The sequence below is a fragment of the Geotrypetes seraphini genome, chromosome 8 (assembly GCF_902459505.1).
Source record: "Geotrypetes seraphini chromosome 8, aGeoSer1.1, whole genome shotgun sequence".
In the NCBI taxonomy this organism is placed as follows: domain Eukaryota; kingdom Metazoa; phylum Chordata; class Amphibia; order Gymnophiona; family Dermophiidae; genus Geotrypetes; species Geotrypetes seraphini.
Genome location: NC_047091.1, coordinates 95992518 through 96005562, shown reverse-complemented (window position 1 = coordinate 96005562; position 13045 = coordinate 95992518). Strand labels below are relative to the sequence as shown.

The window sequence follows — 13045 nt, the reverse complement described above, 5'->3', positions numbered from 1 at the left end:
CTTTGCTTGTTCTGGGTATGCTTTATTAATTTACAGTTTAGAACTTTGTAGAGTTTAATGTGATGAGAATCTAACTATCTCTAATTAATTAAAATCTTTATTCAGCTTGCCTCAGATGTTTGCTAGACTTTTAAAAAAGTTTTGTCATCCTGATTATTAAAAGTACTTTTAATCTTTAATACATGTCCACCTCTGACTTTAAAAAGCTTTTCCTTCCAAGTGATATTGTCTAAGATTTTACACAGTCACAACAAAAGGAGAGGCTATCACCAACTGCAAGATATGTTCAGATAAAAAGAAGCAGTTTGATAGCTAAAAAAAAAAAAGGCTTGAATGTTGCTTTATTCAAATTTATCAAAATAAAAGGTGATACTAGCTGCAAAATATCCAGACTTCCACAAAAAATTATAATTTAGCTCAACTTGTTTGCAGGCAACTATACCACCTGCACTGGGCAAATCATATTAAATATGAGTCAGTTAATATGAGGGGGTATTAATAAGTCTTTGGCTTGTCCTATTTCACTTACTTTTAGACCAATATATCGCAAACTGTGTTCCGTGGCACAGGTAAGATTCAGGTTGTCCGCTGGTGAGGAGGAGAAGCACTGGTGCCTTTCCTCTCTGTCTCTGTTCTCCCAGCCTCTCTGCTCCCAAAGTTAGCAAGCTTAGGGCTGACACTGGAGGGCCTCTGCGCATGCGTGGACATCGACGTGATGACATCACACATGTGCGTGACATCATTACGTCAATGTCCAAGCATTCCAGATGCCATCCAGTCATGGCCCCCAAGATTAGTGTGCCACAGTTTCACAATGTTTGTGACACACTAGTTTAGACTAATAAAATGAGGTCTGTACCGAAAGCAATGCAAAATTGGGCATAATGTTTTTATTAACTGACGTAGGTCGTTCAAATTGCACTTGTTGGTAGACTTGTCCTCTATACAAAAGTACTACTCAACATAGTCTCCATCACAAGTGATACATTTGCGCCATCATTGAACCCAACTTTCAAATCCTTTTGGAAAAAAATTCAGATGTGCACTGTCATACCCACGTCTTCACAACCACTTTCACCTCGTCTGTGTCATCAAATTGTTTTCCCTGAAGACTAGCCTTCATTGGATTGAACAGGTGGAAGTCAGAAGGCACCAGATTCAGGCTGTATGGTGGATGGATGACCATTGACCAGTACAATTTGCTGATCGCCTGATTTTTTGCCAGAGATGTGTGGTCATGCATTGTCATGGTGAATGTGGCTCACTTCCAGATTCTTGTTTGGTCTCTTCCTCATAATGACTTCTCTTAAGTTTCTTGAATGTTTCAATGTATCACCTGGTCACAGTACGGCCACATTCCATAGACTGATTCTTTGTTAATGGATCATAAAGATACACCCATGTTTCATCCCCTGTTACCAGATTGAAAAAAAAAAGTGTCTTCATTGGCTTCAAATACTTCCAGCAGATCAGGGAAGATGCCATCTTTCTGTCCTTCAAATCGGGTGTCATCTGCCGAGGTACCTACTTTGCACACACTTTTCGATGCTCTTAAGTCTTTTACCATCTTCTGTATGGCATTATGACCACAGTCCAGTTGTGCAGCAAGCTCACAGTTGTGACTCATCTGCTCACATGAATCAGTTTGTCCTTTTGCCGATGATTCGTGTCAGTTCCACAGTTGATAGTCTCCCACTGCATAATTTGTCCTCAATGCTGGTTTCCCCGTCATTAAACTACTTCCAGCGCAATAGGGAAGATATGCTGAACTAAGGTTCTTGTGTCTGCTCCAGCGAGTCCATTGAAGGAGATACTGATCACTGCTTTCATTACCTTCTCCTCCCTTCTTTCTGCTGTCATGAGCCTGCAGAAGCAAATTAGATCTGCTCAGTCTTTTTTAGCTTTTTATGTATTTTTTTTTGCATTTTTTCACAGAATTTTGTGTTCATGTTCAGCTCCAGTGACTGCCTAGCCTGTGTGAGAGGAGCAGACTTTGGTCTGCAGCTGACAAGTGGATACTGTGGGGACCTGTTCAGCCAGTCTGCTTTAACTGTGCAGTACAGGAGTTTCCCCTGCTGTTTGCTCACTCTTTGACTTGATCAGGAGTGCTAGCACAGGCTGTACGAGCACCAATTGCATTTCTTCAGAGCACACAAAGTGTCGGCTGCACTTACCTCCTCCCTCTTCGCAGCATTTGGATCCTGGTCCCAGGGGGGTTTATGGCTCAGGCAGGCTGTAGCTCGACTGGCAGCTGAAGAGGCAGCTTTCCTGGTGGAAGAGGTCCTCTCCTAATTCCAGCTTCTCTGAGAGGAGCTATGGCAGGCTGCAGCACATCTTCCCAGCGTCTGGTCTGTGAGTAGGGCTGTCACAGCCCACAGGACAGTTCGGTTGGGGAATTGTGGTTTTTAAGGTTATAATTTGTTGTAGCCTTGTTTCCCCACACCAGAAATCCTAAAATTGCTGGGTTTTAAGGTCCTCCAGTGGAGTTATAGCCATTTGTGGTAAATCCTGGTGGCGGCCATCTTGGATTTTTCCCGATTTGAATTCTAAGTTCTCAGACTTTATCAAAAAGTCTCATTTTTTATTTTAACTAACAGGGATGGAGTCCCCATACTCTAATGACATGAATTAATGTGAAGTTTGTGCCAGATGGGCACCTGAAGAGAAGAACCCTTGTGCCTCATTTTTCACAGCGCATGCTGGGGAAGTGAGAACCTCAGGTTTAGCTTCTGACTACCTTATTAATGCTGCCAAACAACTGTTCGGATGAATAGGGGATAATTTAGCCCTTTCGGAGTCCCATACTGCATTGCCAGTACCTAGTAAAGGTCCTGCTGCCTCTTTCTCCATTCCCTTCCCTTATGGCCCCTAAGTGAAAAGGGTTTTCAGTCCCTTATGCCCTTTATGCCTGACTTTGTGAACTTGCTCTTGAAAGCCTATGTCAGTGGTGCTCACGCGCCTTCCAGGTCAGGTAGAGAGTGACCTATCTGCGCAGCCTCCCCCGTGTTTCAGCTTCTGCTTCTCCATGGAGGCTCGTGTCTCCCCCCCCTCCCCCCCGGACTCCGACAGCTGGTCGGATGGGTTTCCTGAAGTTGATCTGGACGCTTATCCTCTCTCCCAGGGTGAAGCCCTGATCACAGATGATGTGATACTAAACGACATGTATCAAGGTCTGAGTGCTGCTGCAAATCAGGGCAAGGACCCCTCTGTTTACAGGTTGTTCAGGTCTGCTGCAATGACAGATCTTCTCATTGAGTCTCTTAAGAAGCTTAAAATTGATCATCCTCAGCTTAGTTCCCTGTTGAGCAGGGACCGCTCTCAGCCTACTGCCTTTCTGTGGCATCCAGACAAGAAAGTCCTGATTTCTGAGCACTGGGAGAACCTGGAGGACTCCCTTGAAGTGACAAAAGTAATGTCCAAGTTATATTCTATGGATTAGGAGTTCCAGCAGATGTTTGCTATACCTAAAGTGGACTCTGGTGGCTCAGGTGACCAAGCCCAATGACAGGGTGTAGTGCTTAAGGATCAACAGGATTGCAGACTGAACATGTTGCTCAAAATGCAATGTGAGGCCTTGTCTCTGGCAGTAATGTGGCAGCCTCATTTGTAACTCAAGCATGGCACTCTAAATTGCAAGATCCAAGTGGTACACATTTGGATCCCCCTTCCCAGCTGTTGCTGGTGGGAGTGAACTATATGGCTGATGTTTTGTATGATCTGCTTCGGGTAGTGGGTAAAGTCTTAGCTTATTCTGTGTCTGCTCGTACAATCCTGTGGATCAGACAGTGGGGCTGGGGATTCCACATCCAAAGCCACACTCAGCAGACTTCCTTTCAGGAACAATATGCTGTTTGGCCAGGGGTTGGATGGCCTCATGGCTAGTGTTCAGGACCACCCCCCAAGGTTGCTTCCGGACAGCAGCCCTAGGATCTCTAAAGGGCAAGCCCGCCATTTGCAGCTTTTCTCCTCTGGGTTCTCATCCCAGAGATCCTTTCAGAGTACAAGGCAGAGATTTTCAGGGAATAGAAAATCCTAGGGCTCTGCCTTCATTCAAGTAGAGCAGCCCAAGAAGTCACAATGACGCCAGGCATCCTGCCTCATGCAAGATCGGAGGCAGGCTGCATGTCTTTCTGGAGGCATGGGAGGCTATCACAATTGACCAGTTGGTTCTGGAAGTTGTCAAGGATGGTTACAAGTTGAGTTCACCCTTTCCTCTTTGCCTGGTTCATGGACTTGCCGGTCAGTAAATTGGAAAGAGCAGCCCAGGTCCAGGTGACCTTCTGAAGGTTGCTGGACATTTGGTTGGATTTTTTTTTCTTGTGGCTCCTTGCTGGACATTCAGGCCATTGAGCAGGTTCCAGCCACAGATTTGGGCTCCGGCACATACTCAATATACTTTGTTGTGCCCGAGAAATGCTCGGAGGATTGGAGGCCCATCCTGGACCTCAAATACATCAATTTGGTGCTCAAAGTACCTAATCTTCATATGGAGACTCTCCATTCTGTCATTGCTTCAGCTCGACCGGGGGAGTTCCTGGTGGCACTGGACTTGACGGAGGCATATCTCCACATCCTAATATTTCTGGATCACAGGTACTTCCTTCATTTTCATGTCCTGGAACAACACTTTCAATTCAAAGCTTTCCCATTCAGTCTGACTTTAGCCCCTCGGACCTTCATTAATTGTGGTCGTGGCAGCTCACCTCCACAAATTGGGTTGGCTGTCCACCCTTACTTGGACGACTGGCTCATCAGAGTCTCCTCGCGAAAGAAAGTGGAGAATGCAGGGCAGACCATCTTGATGATCCTTAAAAGTCTGGGATGTATTGTCAGCTTGAAGAAGAGCGAGCTTCAGCCTGTCCAATCCCTGGAGTGCCTGTGTGTCCATTTCGACACAGAGAAAGGCTGGGTGTTTCTTCCAGTGGAATGCAGACTGAATCTTGGGAACAATCTCAGCTCTCCTGGCACTGGAATTATCTTCAGGTCCTAGGCTCGATGGTGGCCATGATAGATTTGGCTGCTTCTCTCTTGCTGGTCTTCGCAAAGGGATGCACTGCATGTTCAGCTGCCCTGGACAATAGAAGCCCTCTGGAGCATGGCTTGGTGGCTTCTTCCTCATTCGCTGTCCTCAGGGACACCTCTAAAGATCAACTCCTGGACCACACTGACAATGGATGCCAGCCTTCTGGGCTGGAGAGCGCATTGAGAGGATCATCCAATGCAGGGGCGATGGTTCCCATCTTGTTGGCGCTGATTTGGTTTCAGCCCTGGTTGTTGGTCAGGGTGTTTTTCAACAATACAACATTGGTGGCTTATGTCACCAAGCAAGGAAGAGGAGGCAAAAGCTCTCTTTCATTGAGTGGAGGCTCATCTTCTGGCCATTACTGTGGGGCACATTGCCGGAATACAAAATGTGCAAACAGACTTTCTCAGCAGGCAGACTGTGGACTCAAGCAAATGGTCTCTCTTGCCTCAGGTGTTTCAGAGCATTGTCGATTGTTGGGGCAACCTGGTGTTCTTCCTCATGGTGACGGTGAGCAACAAGGAAAGCAAGTTGGATGCACACCTTCTTGCAAATCATATCGAGGGATATGGGAGATCCGGGTCTCCAACAGGGAGCACCTAACTGGGCCTCTGCGTGTGCGGATCGCTGGACTAGATGGACCTAGGTCTGATCCAGTGAAGGCGTTTCTTATGTTCAGTGTGATTTCCTCAGCTGCAGATACAAGCACAGAAGCACTGGGATTAATGCTTTGGTCCAGCCTTGGAGAAGCACAAAAAAAAGGAAAAATCCAACGTGGTCTGCAGTGAAAGAAGCAGCAAGCGAAAAAACAAAGAAACTGCAGATAATGTACAAGATGCAGGCGTTCTTTATTAATAGAAAAAAAGAAGTAACATAGATAACCTTAAAACCATGGGGAGGAATCTGGAGCCTAAGATTTAAAAAAAATTGTGAAAGTGGCGCATATCAGGGAGACCCAGATTCCTCCCCTGAGCTAATGTTTGATATCTTTTATGCGATTTGTCTTATACCTTAACCACCATGGACCCTTGAGGAAGACGTGTTGTCCGAAACACGGACTGTGTCGGGTCCCCTGGTTGGTTTTAAGGTTGTATATGTTACTGCTTTTTTTCTATTAATAAACAACGCCTGCATCTTGTACATTATCTGCAGTTTCTTTGTTTTTTCACTTGTTCCAGCCTTGGCCAGTGGATGACGGTGCTGTATGTGTTTCCTCCCAGGCCCATTGTAGGGAGAGTTCTGAGAAGAGTGGCCAGACATTGGGGATGGGTTATCCTGGTGGCCCAAAGCCCATGGTACGCAGATCTGATACATCTTCAGATTGATCACCCTCTGAGATTTCAGCCGTTCCTGGGACTCCTCTTTCAAAGTCCGATTGTCTTAAAAGATCCGGGGTGCTTTAGTCTCACGGCATGACTTTTGAGCACTTGTCTTTGATCCAGAAGGGCTACTTGGTTCTGGTGGTAGGCGGTTTTTTGAGAGCCAAGAAGCCTGCCACATTTTTAGCTTATGCCACTACATGGGATGCCTTCCAGCATTGGTGCCGCAAGGAGCAGCTGGACCCTGCCACAGCTTCAGTGTTGGTCATACTGCCTTTTCTTCAAGGTCTGGATATGGGGCTGACAGTTCCCTCACTGAAAGTTCAAGTGGCTGGAGTTTCCTGTTTCAGGTCCCATGGTGCCAGATACTCGGTGTATACTGATATCATCAAAATCTAAAAGAGTGCTCTGAGGCTGCGGCCCCCGGTTCACCAGCCCTGTTCATCCTGAAACTTGAACCTTGTGTTGGAAGGGCGCTCGAGATCTCCATTTTAGCCTTTGCATGGTGCCACACTCATGGACCTGACTATCAAGATTGTGTTTCTGATTGCTATCACTTCTGCGAGCTTTGTCTCTGAACTGCAAGCTTTGTCATGCAAAGACCCTTACCTATGTATCATGGAAGCTGGGGTCTAATTGAGGACAGTTCCCTCTCTCTTGTCAAAAGTGGTTTCAACATTTCACATCAACCAGGAAGTTTGTCTTCCAGCTTTCCAGCCCTCGGACTCTAAGAAGGAGGACAAAGTCTTGAAGGTACTGGATGTCCAGAGAGCTATCTTGAATTACCTGGTGGTTACAAATGACTTTCGCCTCTTGGACCACCTCTTCGTGTTGATGAATCCGGCTATGAAGGGGAGGCCAGCTTTCAAGACTATAGATTCTTTTCTTGCAATGATTAGCTAGAGGAGCCTCCATCCATTCTCTTAATTTAGTTTTGTGCTGACACAATCTTTGTTTAAAACTGAGTTGTATTCCCAATACTCCTATAACAGCTTGCATGGACAAGACTATAACATATACAACAAAATCTGATGTGCAATTGATATATTGGTGCAATTTGACTTTAATATTGTTAATTGGAGAAATAAATGTGTTGGTGACACCTATTTGTTTACAACATTTGCACAAATTTAAAATGTCCAGGTCTTATGTGTAATTTCAAGAGCAAGAAGAGTAGATGGGACAAGTTTGTTCCTGAGGTTCTGTTCTCTAATTTGAGTTATAATCAGTGATTGATCTTTGAAACAATCCAAACTTTGGAGTGGGTACCAGTGCTCCTTGAGTACCTTTTTGATGATCCCAGCCAGATGTAAAAAATGTAAAATGTGGACAAATTTCTTCTTAATGTCCTTCTGTTATGTAGTCAGAAGAGATGACCTATGTTTCTAGCTCTTGTGTATTCATGAGTAATGCAACTGTTGTGGTATCCTTTTTTTTCTCTGAATGTGTGTGCTAAATCTGTGGCCTGGGTATCAAACTCCTCTAAAGTTGTACAAAATTTTTTAATCTGTGAAACTTGATTTAGAAGGAGGAAGAGTGCTTATTACTTTATGTTTATATTTTAAGGATGTTTTAATCTGGTTTTAATTGTTTTATATTATGGACTTTATTATTTTTTTTACATTGCTTAGGCTATTAAGTTAATGCCATATATAAATTTGTAAATAAGAGTTGTTTGTCTTAGATACCCTGCATGTTTACAAGAAAACTACTTTTGGTCCCTGTCACTATGTCTAGGCCAATCTGATTATTGAGTATACAACAGTCATTCAGCCTATTCAGGTGGCGTTTCAACAGCAGATACAGTCTCTGAAAACACAGCATGAGGAGTTTGCCAGTGGTTTAAAGCAGCAGCAGCAGCAACAACTCCAACAGCAGCAGCAGCAACAACAACTACAGCAGCAGCAGCAGCAGCAGCAGCAACAACAGCAACAACTACAACAACAACAGCAGCAGCAGCAGCAACAACAACAACAACAACAGCAACAGCAGCAGCAACAACAGCAGCAGCAGCAGCAACAGCAAATACAGATTCCAGTTCTTGAGCCTGAGACGCAGCCACCAGCACCTCCCCCAGCTCCTGTTCCTGCCACACAGCCAGGTATAATATCCAGCTCTACTAAGAGCTTCAGTGCTGTTCAGGATAAGCAGGTTGGCTGCAGCATGTAAGAAACTACATTACACACAATGCATTGCACACATGGCATATCTGCAGCACTAAAATTCTAAGAAATGAGAGTAGCATTAATACATCTTAGAGCTATATCATAAAAACTAGCATAAGGCTGCTCGGGGCAGAACACACCTACTTTATCCCTGTCTTTTCCCTTCAGTAGCATTTAGCAGTATGTAACATTCAGTACCACACAACACTGGCAGTAGAAATTCATAGCAATACAGCAGAGTAATATTGAGTATAGCAGAATTTAACACTGACATGTCCTCACCCTCACTATCTGCTGGGTCTATTTTTTAGCCTGTGGTTTTCAGAATACATTGGGGGCTAATAAATGCCTCTTGAAAATTGAGTGGCACTGAGAAAACATGCTTTTGTTATGAGAAGGAGGTAGTGGGATGGCTAAGCAGCAAGGAAAAAGACACTTGGAGCAGAGTTACAAAAGTAAAAAGGGAGAAGACAAGAATTCTGGGGTGATGTGAGAAAGGTGGGAAAAGCAAACTTGTGAGTCAGATAATCTTTCAATGAATTTTAAGTGAAATGCTACTTGTACATGTGTGTGATATATTGATATGTTAGTGTGATACATCTTTTATTGTAGATGAAGAATTTTGTGGATTTATTTTAAAAATATAGTGTCTTATTCAATGTGTTTTTCCTTTACGATGTTTTATAGATGAAGTCAAAGCTTCCCTTCCCATTCCTAGTTCTTCAGAGTATGAAGCAGTCCCTGGTGGAGTCTCAGACCCTGCTGTGACAGGACCTCATGGCCCTGGATCTCATGAACAGATCCCTCCCACAAAACCACCATGGTTTGATCAGCCACAACCCATTGCCCCATGGGGCCAGCAGCAGGTAAACTCAATAGACTGCATGTTTGCAAGATCAACTCTGTGACGTATTTGACTCTCTTATTCAGGGTGGTAGACTTTGAGGTATGTTGAAGGGGTGATTATTCAGGCTTTGTAGAAGATAGGGAGGATGGACTGTTCTGATCTCAGTGTGAGGCTTTTTTCTACTCCTCAGCTAGTAATTGAATGTGTCATTGAGGGAATTAGTTGATTTCAACCTGCTACATCTGGATCATAAAAAAAGTCATCTGATTGTAGGTTTTAACCAAGAAACACCAATAAAATGCCCCACTGCAAAAAAATTAAATAAAAATGTAAAATGGGTATTTATTGGGTAAAACCAGAAAAATAGTGCTTCTAAACAGGAAAGAATTATTGAAAATAGAGTAGGCCTTGAGATGAAAAGGAATCATCCTAATAATATTGTCTACCTAGTACAAATGGTAATATAGCAATGTGCTTGACTCATGCACTGCTTATTAAACCAAAATCAGCAATATGCTAAACCTATGTGCTGCTTGCTAAATTTATAAAATTGATGTCAGCTGTTGTGTCAAACATATACTGTATATCAAAAAAATATACATAGGGTGGTACCTCGGAATCCGAACGCCCCAAAACTCGAACGCTTTGGAATCCGAACTTTTTTTATAGTAAATTTTGTCTCGGAATCCGAATGCTGCTTTGGAATTCGAACAAGCGTTGCTCAGCCCAAAGCTTCACCTCTAACGCAACTTCCTGTTTCTGCCTGGGAGGAAAGCTTTGGGCTGGGCAATGGTTGCAGTTCCTGTATGCTCGGATCTTGCTGCCTCTGCCATGTGGGACCGATCTTGCTGCTTCTTCCAGGAGGACCGGATCTTGCTGTTTCAGCCACAGGGGACCCGATCTTGCTGTTTCAGCCACGGGGGACTCCATCTTGCTGCCTCTGCCAGGAGGACCCAATCTTGCTGCCTTTGCCAAGGGGACCTGATCTTGCTGTTTCTGCAACTGAGCCAATCTTGCTGCCTCTGCCGAGGGGACCTGATCTTGCTGTTTCTGCAACTGGGCCAATCTTGCTGCCTCTGCCAGGGGCACCTGATCTTGCTGTTTCTGCCACGTAGGTCCAATCTTGTTCCTGCATAGCCCTCAGGCCACCCATATTAGCCATGTGTCCAGCGGAAAATAAAAGCAAGAGGAAAGCTGTTAGAGCTACAATTGAAGTAAAGAAAGAGCTTATTGCTAAGCATGAAAGTGGTACACATGTGGTTGATCTTGCTGCTATGTTTGGGATGCCTAAATCAACTGTGTGTACAATTTTGAAAAGCAAAGAAGCTATCAAAGCAGCTAATGTGGCCAAAGGGTTTACTACACTGACCTCTAGGAGATCAAAAAGCATGAAAGAGATGGAAAAACTGCTCTCTCTTTGGATTAATGAGACAGCTTGCTGATGATGATATCAGAGACAATCATTTGTGAGAAAGCCAAAGTTCTTCACGATGATCTAGTGAAAGGCCTGCCTGATACTACTGATGAAAAGGAGGAGTTTAAAGCCAGTAGAAGGTGGTTCGAGAACTTTAAGAAAAGGACTGGATCCATAGTGTTGTTATGCATGGGGAGGCAGCCAGTTCTAATCTTGAAGCAGCTGAAGAGTTTGTAAAGGAGTTTAAGGAGTTTGTGATCATTGAGGACTAAGTTTTGAACCAAGTGTTCAATTGTGATGAAACTAGCCTCCTTTGGAAAAAGATGCCCAGGTGAACATACATCTCAAAGGAAGAAAAGTCTGTACCTGGACATAAGCCAATGAAAGACTGCCTTACTCTTTTGGTGTGTTGTAATGCTAGTGGGGACTGCAAGATCAAACCTCTCCTTGTATACCATTCAGAAAACCCACGGGTCTTTAAGAAGAATAACATCATTGAGAGCAAACTTAATGTTATGTGGAGATAGAATGTGGAAGCATGGGTTATCAGGCAGTTCTTCACTGAGTGGATACACGAGGAGTTTGCTCCTCATGTAAAGGCTTATCTGCAGAAGAAAAACCTCCCGATCTAGGCTCTCCTTGTCCTTGACAATGCTCCTGCACATCCACCAGGGATGGAGGATAATTTGGTGGGCGAATATAGCTTCATCAATTTTTGCCCCCCAATACCACTCCTCTTATACGGCCAATGGATCAGCAGGTGATCTCAAACTTCAAAAAATTGTATACCAAGGCTATGTTCCAGAGATGTTTTGAAGTTACAAATGAAATGGAACTGACTCTGCGAGAGTTCTGGAAGGATCACTACAATATCCTCCATTGCCTAAGAATCATTGAGAAAGCATGGACGGAGTGTCTTTGAGAACATTGGTCTCTGCCTGGAAAAATATCTGGCCAGAATGTGTTGCTGAAAGGAACATTGAAGGCTTTGAAGAACCACCTGTTGTTCCTGCCATCGTATCTCTGGGCAAGTCCATGGGTTTGGAAGTCAGCGAAGAGAATGTCAACGAGTTAGTGGATGATCACAAGACAGAGCTTACATAAGCAGAACATAAGAACAGCAGTCCCATCACGCGGCAGCCCAACAGGTCCAGGACCTGTGCAGTAATCCTCTATCTATACCCCTCTATCCCCTTTTCCAACAGAAAATTGTCCAATCTTTTCTTAAACTCCAATACCGTACTCTGTCCTATCACGCCCTCTGGAAGCGCATTCCAGGTGTCAACCACACGTTGGGTGAAGAAAAACTTCCTAGCATTTGTTTTGAATCTGTCCCCTTTCAACTTTTCCAAATGCCCTCTTGTTCTTTTATTTGTTGAAAGTTTGAAGAATCTGTCCCTCTCCACTTTCTCTATGCCCTTCATGATCTTGTAAGTCTCTATCAAATCCCCTCTAAGTCTTCTCTTCTCCAGGGAAAAAAGCCCCAGTTTCTCCAGTCTCTCAGCGTATGAAAGGTTTTCCATACCTTTTATCACACGTGTCGCTCTCCTCTGAACCCTCTCGAGTATTGCCATATCCTTCTTAAGGTACGGCGATCAATATTGGAAGCAGTACTCCAGATGCGGACGCACCATCGCCCGATACAATGGCAGGATAACTTCTTTTGTTCTGGTTGTAATACCCTTCTTGATTATACCTAGCATTCTATTCGCTCTCTTAGCGGCCGCTGCACACTGTGCTGTCGGCTTCATTGTCATAACCACCATTACCCCCAAGTCCCTTTCTTGGGTACTCTCATTCAATAACATCCCTCCCATCGTATAATTATACCTCAGGTTTCTGCTTCCTACATGTAATACTTTACATTTCTCAACGTTGAACTTCATCTGCCATCTCGTCGCCCATTCCTCTAGTTTGTTCAAGTCCCTTTCTAATTCTTCGCAGTCCTCTTTAGTTTGAGCTCCACTAAATAGTTTGGTGTCGTCTGCAAACTTTATTATCTCGCACTTCGTCCCTGTTTCTAGATCATTTATAAATATATTAAATAGCAGCAGTCCGAGCACCCTCCTCCAGTCCGAGTAGTGGCCCTTCATTCCTACCCTCTGTTTCCTACCCACCAACCAATTTCTGATCCATCTATGTACGTCTCCTTCCACCCCATAGTTCTTCAGTTTCCAAAGTAGGCATTCATGGGGTGAAGTAGGCGTTCATGGGGCTGACAACGGAAGAGCTTCAGCACCTCAACCAGCAGCAGCAGAAAGAAGTAACCCAAGAAAT

At 44.3% G+C, this 13045-nt stretch overlaps 1 protein-coding gene across 7 annotated transcripts in view; it reads left to right on the top strand.

The window, feature by feature from the left end:
• CHERP (calcium homeostasis endoplasmic reticulum protein) overlaps positions 1-13045 on the top strand; it is a 155827-nt gene that overhangs the window by 92796 nt on the left and 49986 nt on the right. For all 7 annotated transcript variants that reach the window (XM_033955331.1, XM_033955330.1, XM_033955329.1 and 4 more), the window contains 2 exons: positions 8080-8443; positions 9195-9373. In XM_033955331.1, coding sequence (XP_033811222.1) covers positions 8080-8443; positions 9195-9373 — 543 coding nt within the window. The remainder of the gene's footprint in view (positions 1-8079; positions 8444-9194; positions 9374-13045) is intronic.